The sequence below is a fragment of the Gigantopelta aegis genome, chromosome 15, assembly GCF_016097555.1.
Source record: "Gigantopelta aegis isolate Gae_Host chromosome 15, Gae_host_genome, whole genome shotgun sequence".
Classification (NCBI taxonomy): domain Eukaryota; kingdom Metazoa; phylum Mollusca; class Gastropoda; order Neomphalida; family Peltospiridae; genus Gigantopelta; species Gigantopelta aegis.
The window spans coordinates 8,792,867-8,802,862 of record NC_054713.1 but is presented as its reverse complement, the minus strand read 5'-3'; the positions used below and the strand labels follow the sequence as shown (position 1 = coordinate 8,802,862).

The following is a 9,996-nucleotide window of genomic DNA, read 5'->3' as shown; positions in this document are numbered from 1 at the left end:
AATATAATGTGTTGAATACGTCGTTAAATCAAACATTTCCTTCTTCTTCTTGACCAGTTGTGGTGCACTGTTTGGAACGAGACCCCCCCCCCCCCCCCCCAAAAAAACAAAACAAAAACAACAACAACAACAACTACAAAAAAAACACAAAAAAACCCAACAACCCTGAGGTGGTTCGATCCTGTGACGTAAGCTCCGCAGGCGGGCGCTCAACCAACTGAGCTAAATCTGCATCTGTCACATCTTGGGAGAATGTACATTTAAAAAATACCTGGACAAATATAATGGAAAATTGTAACGGGTTTTCTCTGAAGATTATGTCGATAGCCGATGATTAATTAATAATTAATGTGCTCTACTGGTGTTGTCAAACAAAACAAACTCAAAATTTCACTGGATCAAATACTTGTGGCATGTGCTGTCCTGTGTATGTAAAATATCCTTTGCTGTTAAAGAAAAAATGTAGTGGTTCTCTCTGAAACTACTTGTCAGAATTACAATGTTTACCATCCAATACCGATGTCTAATTAATCAATGTTCTCTAGTGGTGTAGTTAAACAAAAGAAATGATTATCTTTCGGAGTATGAGACCTAAAAACTATTAGCCTTCACCCCCTCACACACAATATCAACAATTGTGAACTGCCCTTACTTAACCCACAAAATCATAGGTTTCTAAACATGTACCCGTTTGATCTACATTGTTTATTATAAAACGCCCATAATTATTGACAGAAAAATAATCGTGACGTTCATCCTACAACAATATTTGTCCCAACTAAATACGGGTGGCTGTCTAGTAACAAAATTAATAAAGCGTATCGTTTGTAAACTTTTCAAAACTTTTACACTGGTCACGCGCTAAACAACCGCACTTAACTTGAATTACCAGTCGTGTCACGCGGGCTTTGGTCTCAGCACGTTTTCCATAATACTTTCCTAACAACTTGTTTTCTTTTAATTTTCAAATTCTTTCCTTTTCCTTCATACAACATATGGTACATTTGAATATGGTTAAACTTTTGAGTTGAGCATATATATAAGAACCTAACCGAAATACATTAACTTTATTGAAGATTCGCACAAACTGTTTTTGTTGGTTTTTATTTTAATCAAAATGACTTCTCGTCTGCTCTTGTCCGCTTGTCTGTGCGTATTTTTGTCCGCAAGTGCTTGTAAGTATTAATGATCTAACTGTATGTGTAGTTTAGGGTTTTCGATTTTTTTCCGAATGTGAAACGATTTTTGTATCAATGTTTTCGTAAAGGTCAGACCGGCCTCGGTGGTGTCGTGGTAGGCCATCGGTCTACAGGCTGGTAGGTACTGGGTTCGGATCCCAGTCGAGGCATGGGATTTTTAATCCAGATACCGACTCCAAACCCTGAGTGAGTGTTCCGCAAGGCTCAATGGGTAGGTGTAAACCACTTGTACCGACCAGTGATCAACAAAGGCCATGGCTTGTGCTATCTTGCCTGTGGGAAGCGCAAATAAAAGATCCCTTGCTGCTAATCGGAAGAGTAGCCCATGTAGTGGCGACAGCGGGTTTCCTCTCAAACTCTGTGTGGTCCTTAACCATATGTCTGACGCCATATAACCGTAAATAAAATGTGTTGAGTGCGTCGTTAAATAAAACATTTCTTTCTTTCTTTTGTCCCAGACAAATGTGCACATCGCTGAGCAGTGGCTGGTAACCAGACCATTCTCCTCCTTGGTTTCCGCGCCTGCCTCTCACACTCACGAGGACGAATGGACTCTCTCTCTCTCTCTCTCTCTCTCTCACTCTCTCACTCTCTCACTCTCTATCTCTCTCTCTCTCTCTCTCTCTCTCTCTCTCTCTCTCTCTCTCTCTGTCTCTCTCGTCTCTCTCTCTCTCTCTCTCTCTCTCTCTCCGTCTCTGTCTGTCTGCGTCTGTCCACTCCTCTCTCTCTCTCTCTCTCTCTCTCTCTCTCTCTCTCTCTCCCTCTCTCTCTCTTCTCTCTGTCTGGTCTCTCTCCTCCTCTTCTCTCTCTCTTCTGTCTCTCGGTCTCTCTCTCCTGTCTCTCTCTCTCTCTATCTCCTCTCTCTCTCTCTCTCTCTCTCTCTCGTCTCTCTCTCTCTCTCTCTCTGTCTGTCTCTCTTTCTGTGTCTGTCTGTGTCTCTCTCTCTATCTGTGTGTGACTCTTTGTCTCTCGCTCTGTGTCTCTCTGTCTGTCTGTCTCTCTCTGTTTCTTTCTCTGCATTTCTCTTTCTCTGTCTGTCTCTGTCTTTGCCTCTGTCTCTACCTCTGTTTTTCTCGCCTTTGGGTGTGTACCCCTTCTAGCTTCTTGTCTCTTTCTCTGTACCTCAAACAAAATTGTACAAATCATCTGTCATAATGTTTACGAATGACCAGTAAATAATTTCTTTAAAACGATTTGGTTTTCCCATTATTACCATATGATATGCCTTGTGCAATACATTCACAGGAATTTGTTTTGTCTGTGAGTATATTTTTTAAACACGTGTTTCAGACGCAGCCTGCAGTTTGGAGTGCATCAACGGTGGAACTCTTGATTCAGTAAAATGCGTTTGTGACTGCGATGCCGATCACGCCGGAGACGAGTGTCGTAAGTACACTTTAGTGTAAACAGAACCCATAAAGGTAGGAGCTATAGATATAGGATTTGATTACCCTGGATATATTGGATAGTATATGATATAGATGTGTGCGTGTGTGTGTGTGTGTGTGTGTGTGCGTGCGTGTGTGCGTATGTGTGTGTGTGTGCGTGCATGTGTATGTGTGTGTATGTGGCTGTGGGTGTATGGTTGTATGTATGTATGTTTGTATGTATATATGTGTGTGTGTGTGGGTGTGTGTGTGCGTGTGTGCGTATGTGTGGGTGTGCGTGCATGTGTATGTGTGTGTATGTGGCTGTGGGTGTATGGTTGTATGTATGTATGTTTGTATGTATATATGTGTGTGTGTGCGTGCGTGTGTGCGTATGTGTGTGTGTGCGTGCATGTGTATGTGTGTGTATGTGGCTGTGGGTGTATGGTTGTATGTATGTATGTTTGTATGTATATATGTGTGTGTGTGTGTGTGTGAGTGTGTGGGGGTGTGTGTATATATATATATATATATATATATATATATATATATATATATATATATGCGTGTGTGTGTGTGTGTGCGTATATATGTATCTGCATATATATTAATCATTTTGTATCATGTTTATGTCCCTCGTGAAATAATTTTCATTGTCACTAGATGTAGCTCGTGACAGCTGAAAATTATTTCACTCGGGACATAAACATGATACGAAATGGAAGCTCGTTTAATATCCTATTTATTACCCATAATCGATCTTAATTTATATCACTCATCTCGTTTCGTTGATGTTCCTTTTAGGTTGTAGGGCACCAGTTGATGACGTCATTGTGTGACGTCAAAAATGTTACGTCCCACTAGGCATTTTAGTGGGACGTATCACTTTGATATGTACCAATATATTTTTAACCATATGGGTAATAAATATATATATATATATATACTCTTCAAAAAAAAGTAGGGGGAATCTAATAAGAATTTACAATTGCCAAAATTGTAAGTTATATTAGCTGTGGGGAATGGTTATATGATAATAGTAAATTAATTGGGCAGACATTACAACCGGTAGTTCAGTATTCCAGTAGGTTTTATGACCACCAAAGATCTTGAAGGACGATTGGGGTCAGAAGAGAAATTTGAAAGTTGACGGGGTTTTTTTGTATCAGTAAATCGCAAATTCAAACAATAAAAATGACTAAAAACAAAATAATAACAACTGTATGATCAACAGAATGAAACAGATTGACAGAAATAATGTTCCACAGTGATTAATCGACATTCCTGAAAATTGTCAAAATCGAGAATGACACCCCACGCACATGTACGAGGAAACTGTGTGATGCATGTGCAAACTATGGAATGTGTTTCGGTGTGTTGATAAACAGACCTGAACGTTCTTTACTAGGATGTCTGTGGTCAAAACGTATGTTCGGTCTAATAGTTGATATTAACATTAATATTTTAGGTTTCCCTACTTTGTTTATCCGACAAATTCCGCAGAATCAAAGCATGTGATATTTTTCGATTCAGTTTACAATGGACATAACCATATTGAGTTTTTAGGATATATATATATATATATATATATATATATATAGATAAATAGATAGATAGATAGATAGAGGTTGACTGTTACATACATTGGTATTAATGCACTGGCACAGGGGATAATATATATATATATATATATATATATATATATATATATGTGTGTGTGTGTGTGTGTGTGTGTGTGTGTATGTATATATCTGTGTATGTATGTCGAGGTTGACAGTGGACAGACCTGGCACTGGCTAGTATGTATTGATGTATGAATATCTATATATTGTATGTATGTCGAGGTTGACTGTTACATACGTAGATATCAAGGCACTGGCGCAGGGGATAATTAAATCCTTTCTGGCCTCACAAATTGTCCCATGCCATTGCTGGGAATCGAACCTGTGGCACCGAACCGCCCGCAAATTACGAGACTAACCACGATGCGCTCTGAGCTATCGAGGCATCCATAAAAAGGATGCTCTTTAACTCAACCACATGCATGGGGCCTACAATCTACGCGGTCGATCCCGCTTACGTGCACGAACAGTGTCGAGGTTGACTGTTACATACATAGATATTAACGCACTGGCACAGGGGATAATTAAATTCTTTCTGGCCTCACAAATTGTCCCATGCCGTTGCTGTATGTATGTGTGTGTGTGTGTGTGTGTGTGTGCGCGCGCGTGTGTGTGCGCGCGTGCGTGCGTGTATGTGTGTGTGTATGTGTGCGTGTGTTTGTGTGTGTCGCTGATACATGCTGCCAGGGCAGGACGTAGCCCAGTGGTAAAGCGCTCACTAGCACTATTTTTCGTTCATCCAGTGTATCACAGATATTTAATATTAAAATTTATAATGGTAGGCAGTGAATAAGCCAAAAGATGTATACAAGGGTTAGGGTTATTGTGGGTGTTGTTTTTAGCCACCTCAGACGAGCCACGAGAGTAATAACAGAACATTGGGTGACCAGCCTCAGTGGTGTCTGGTTAAGCCATCGGATATAATGTTGGTAGGTACTGGTTTCGAAGCCCGGTACCGGCCTCGGTGGCATCGTGGCTAGGCCATCGGTCTACAGGCTGGTAGGTACTGGGTTCGGATCCCAGTCGAGGCATAGGATTTTTAATCCAGATACCGACTCCAAACACTGAGTGAGTGCTCCGCAAGGCTAAATGGGCAGGTGTAAACCACTTGCACCGATCAGTGATCCATAACTGGTTCAACAAAGTCCATGGTTTGTGCTATCCTGCCTGTGGGAAGCGCAAATGAAAGATCCCTTGCTGCTAATCGGAAAGAGTAGCCCATGTAGTGGCGACAGCGGGTTTCCTCTCAAAATCTTAGCCATATGTCTGACGCCATATAACCGTAAATAACATGTGTTGAGTGCGTCGTTAAATAAAACATTTCTTTGTTTCTTTCGAAGCCCGGCATAAGCTCCCACCCAGAGCGAGTTTTAACGAATCAGTGGGTAGGTGTACGACCACTACACCCTCTTCTTTCTTACTAACCAATAACCCACTGTTCTGGACATACAGCCCAGATAGCTGAGGTGTGTGCCCAGGACAGCGTGCTTGAACTTTAATAGGATATAAGTCTGAAAATAGGTTGAAAAAAATTGAATGAATTGTACGTTTTCGTCGGAGTTCAATATATAAAAAGCCCCCAAAACACAAGACAACATCATTTTTAATGGGTTTATTATTTTCATATTTTGAAGTTATTTCATTATTTAACAGTGAAGTGTGCATCATCAATCAGTTTAAGGGACTATGTCAAAGCTGATACTACAATATTTCGTTATTTTCACATTTATTTGTAATAAATAATTACAAAGTAATCGATCCCACGCATAATCTTTCCATAATTAACCTTTCCATAATTAACCTTTCCATAATTAACCATAGAATAATAATTTTAAAAAGCTTGTACTGGACGACAAGAGGGTTTACCGAACAATTTGTAGCTAAATATAGCATAGTCACTATTTTTAATTTTGTCTTTTGACAATTTCTAGGTAATCTAGTGTGTTGAATGTGTACGCATAAAACAGTGACGTCACTAGTTAATGCGTGTGACACACTCCCAAGATTCACCCCTAAAATAAAAATGTTTCTACTAGTGACTTGAAATATTTAGTTGTCATTTTTTTTATAGGCATATAAACTTTATTACCCATATGGTTAACAATATCTTGGTACATATCAAAGTGATACGTCCCACTAGAAGTGAGAGATAACACTTCGTGACGTCATCGATTGGCGCACTACAACCTTACAGGAACGTCAACCAAATGAGTTGAGTGATATAAATTAACATCGTTTTGGGGTAATAAATAAGATATTAAACTCACTACCAGCTCGTGACAACTGAAAATTATTTCACTCGGGACATAAACATGATGCGGAATGGAAGCGAGTTTAATATCCTGTAATTATGTTTCAAAGCAAAAAAATAATAAATATTTCTGGCGGGAACCGCCGTTATTGCAACTTTGACATAGGACCTTTAATATATATTATTTCAGAATGGAAGGTAACTTCGTGCGCCTTGTCGTGTGCCGCAAATGAATCTGCTAATACGGCCACGTGCACCTGTGGTAAGTACAGTTCATTGTTTAATAATTTCACTTTCCTTTGATCGGCCAATAACGTAGTGGTAGAGTCGATACTCCTCGACAGGAAAGAAAAGGAATGTGCGTTTCACGACACATCAGTACATCTTGGGTAAAGAGGCAGCTTAGTGGCAGAGATATTGCTCACTGGTAGAGACAGATCACTGGTAGAGACAGCTTACTGGTATAGACAGCTCAGTTGTAGAGACAACTCACTGGTAGAGACAGCTCACTGGTAGACAGCTCAGTGGCAGATACAGCTCAGTGGTAGACACAGCTCAGTGGTGGAGAAAGCTCAATGGTGGAGACAGCTCAGTGGTAGAGAATGCTCAGGGGTAGAGACAACACAGTGGTAGAGACGGCTCATTGGTAGACAGCTCAGTGGTAGAGACGGCTCACTGGTAGAGACAGCTCACTGGTAGACAGCTCAGAGGTAGAGACAGCTCAGTGGTAGACAGCTCAGTGGTAGACAGCTCACTGGTAGACAGCTCACTGGTAGACAGCTCAGTGGTAGAGACAGCTCAGTGGTAGACAGCTCACTGGTAGACAGCTCAGTGGTAGACAGCTCACTGGTAGACAGCTCAGTGGTAGACAGCTCAGTGGTAGAGAAAGCTCAGTGGTAGAGACAGTTCACTGGTAGACAGCTCAGTGGTAGAGACAGCTCAATGGTGGAGACAGCTCAGTGGTAGAGACAGCTCAATGGTGGAGACAGCTCAGTGGTAGAGAATGCTCAGTGGTAGACACAGCTCAGTGGTGGAGAAAGCTCAATAGTGGAGAAAGCTCAGTGGTAGAGACAGCTCAGGGGTAGAGACAACTCAGTGGTAGAGACGGCTCACTGGTAGACAGCTCAGTGGTAGAGACGGCTCACTGGTAGAGACGGCTCACTGGTAGAGACAGTTCACTGGTAGACAGCTCAGTGGTAGAGACAGCTCAGTGGTAGACAGCTCAGTGGTAGACAGCTCACTGGCAGAGACAGCTCACTGGTAGACAGCTCAGTGGTAGAGACAGCTCAGTGGTAGACAGCTCAGTGGTAGACAGCTCACTGGTAGACAGCTCAGTGGTAGAGACAGCTCAGTGGTAGAGGCAGCTCAGTGGATGACAGCTCACTGGTAGAGACAGCTCAGTGGTAGAGACAGTTCACTGGTAGACAGCTCAGTGGTAGAGACAGCTCAATGGTGGAGACAGCTCAGTGGTAGAGACAGCTCAATGGTGGAGACAGCTCAGTGGTAGAGAATGCTCAGTGGTAGACACAGCTCAGTGGTGGAGAAAGCTCAATAGTGGAGAAAGCTCAGTGGTAGAGACAGCTCAGGTGTAGAGACAACTCAGTGGTAGAGACGGCTCACTGGTAGACAGCTCAGTGGTAGAGACGGCTCACTGGTAGAGACGGCTCACTGGTAGAGACAGTTCACTGGTAGACAGCTCAGTGGTAGAGACAGCTCAGTGGTAGACAGCTCAGTGGTAGACAGCTCACTGGCAGAGACAGCTCACTGGTAGACAGCTCAGTGGTAGAGACAGCTCAGTGGTAGACAGCTCAGTGGTAGACAGCTCACTGGTAGACAGCTCAGTGGTAGAGACAGCTCAGTGGTAGAGACAGCTCAGTGGATGACAGCTCACTGGTAGAGACAGCTCAGTGGTAGAGACAGTTCACTGGTAGACAGCTCAGTGGTAGAGACAGCTCAATGGTGGAGACAGCTCAGTGGTGGAGACAGCTCAGGGGTAGAGACAGCTCAGTGGCAGAGACAGCTCAGTGGTAGACATCTCAGTGGTAGAGACGGCTCACTGGTAGAGACGGCTCAGTGGTAGACAGCTCAGTGGTAGAGACAGCTCAGTAGTAGAGACAGCTCAATGGTGGAGACAGCTCAGGGGTGGAGACAGCTCAGGGGTAGAGACAGCTCAGTGGCAGAGACAGCTCAGTGGTAGACAGCTCAATGGTGGAGACAGCTCAGTGGTGGAGACAGCTCAGGGGTAGAGACAGCTCAGTGGCAGAGACAGCTCAGTGGTAGACATCTCAGTGGTAGAGACGGCTCACTGGTAGAGACGGCTCAGTGGTAGACAGCTCAGTGGTAGAGACAGCTCAGTAGTAGAGACAGCTCAATGGTGGAGACAGCTCAGGGGTGGAGACAGCTCAGGGGTAGAGACAGCTCAGTGGCAGAGACAGCTCAGTGGTAGACAGCTCAGTGGTAGAGACAGCTCAGGGGTAGAGACAGCTCAGTGGCAGAGACAGCTCAGTGGTAGACAGCTCAGTGGTAGAGACGGCTCACTGGTAGAGACGGCTCACTAGTAGACAGCTCAATGATAGAGACAGCTCAATGGTGGAGACAGCTCAGTGGTGGAGACAGCTCAGGGGTAGAGACAGCTCAGTGGCAGAGACAGCTCACTGGTAGAGACTGCTCACTGGTAGACAGCTCAGTGGTAGAGACAGCTCAGTAGTAGAGACAGCTCAGTGGTGGAGTAAGCTCAATGGTGGAGACAGCTCAGTGGTGGAGACAGCTCAGGGGTAGAGGCAGCTTAGTGGCAGAGACAGCTCAGTGGTAGACAGCTCAGTGGTAGAGAAGGCTCAGTGGTAGAGACGGCTCACTGGTAGAGACAGCTCACTGGTAGACAGCTCACTGGTAGACATAGCCCAGTGGTAGAGACAGCTCAGTGGTAGAGACAGCTCAGTGGTAGAGACATAGCTCACTGGTAGAGACAGTTCACTGGTAGACAGCTCACTGGTAGAGACAGCTCAGTTGTGGAGACAGGTCAGTGGTAGACAGCTCAGTGGTAGAGACAGCCCAGTTGTAGAGACAGCTCAGTGGTAGAGGCAGCTGAGTTGTAGAGACAGCCCAGTGGTAGAGACAGCTCAGTGGTAGAGACAGCTCAGTTGTGGAGACAGCTCAGTGGTAGATAGCACACTGGTAGAGACAGCTCACTGGTAGAGATAGCTCACTGGTAGAGGCAGCTCAGTGGTAGAAACAGATCACTGGTACAGACAGCTCAGTAGTAGAGACAGCTCACTGGTAAAAACAGCTCAGTGGTAGAGACAGCTCACCGGTAGATAGCTCAATGGTAGAGACATAGTTCAGTGGTAGAGTCGTAGCTCAGTGGTAGAGTCGTAGCTCAGTGGTAGAGTCGTAGCTCAGTGGTAGAGACATAGCTCAGTGGTAGAGTCGTAGCTCAGTGGTAGAGTCGTAGCTCAGTGGTAGAGACATAGCTCAGTGGTAGAGACATAGCTCAGTGGTAGAGACATAGCTCAGTGGTAGAGTCGTAGCTCAGTGGTAGAGGCATAGTTCAGTGGTAG

At 43.9% G+C, this 9,996-nt stretch overlaps 1 protein-coding gene across 1 annotated transcript in view; it reads left to right on the top strand.

Moving 5' to 3' along the window:
* Positions 1 to 1,117: 1,117 nt before the first annotated feature.
* Positions 1,118 to 9,996, top strand: part of LOC121390322 (cell wall protein AWA1-like) — a 16,782-nt gene continuing 7,903 nt past the window's right edge. The window contains exons 1-3 of the mRNA XM_041522108.1: positions 1,118 to 1,175; positions 2,490 to 2,585; positions 6,630 to 6,701. Coding sequence (XP_041378042.1) covers positions 1,118 to 1,175; positions 2,490 to 2,585; positions 6,630 to 6,701 — 226 coding nt within the window. The remainder of the gene's footprint in view (positions 1,176 to 2,489; positions 2,586 to 6,629; positions 6,702 to 9,996) is intronic.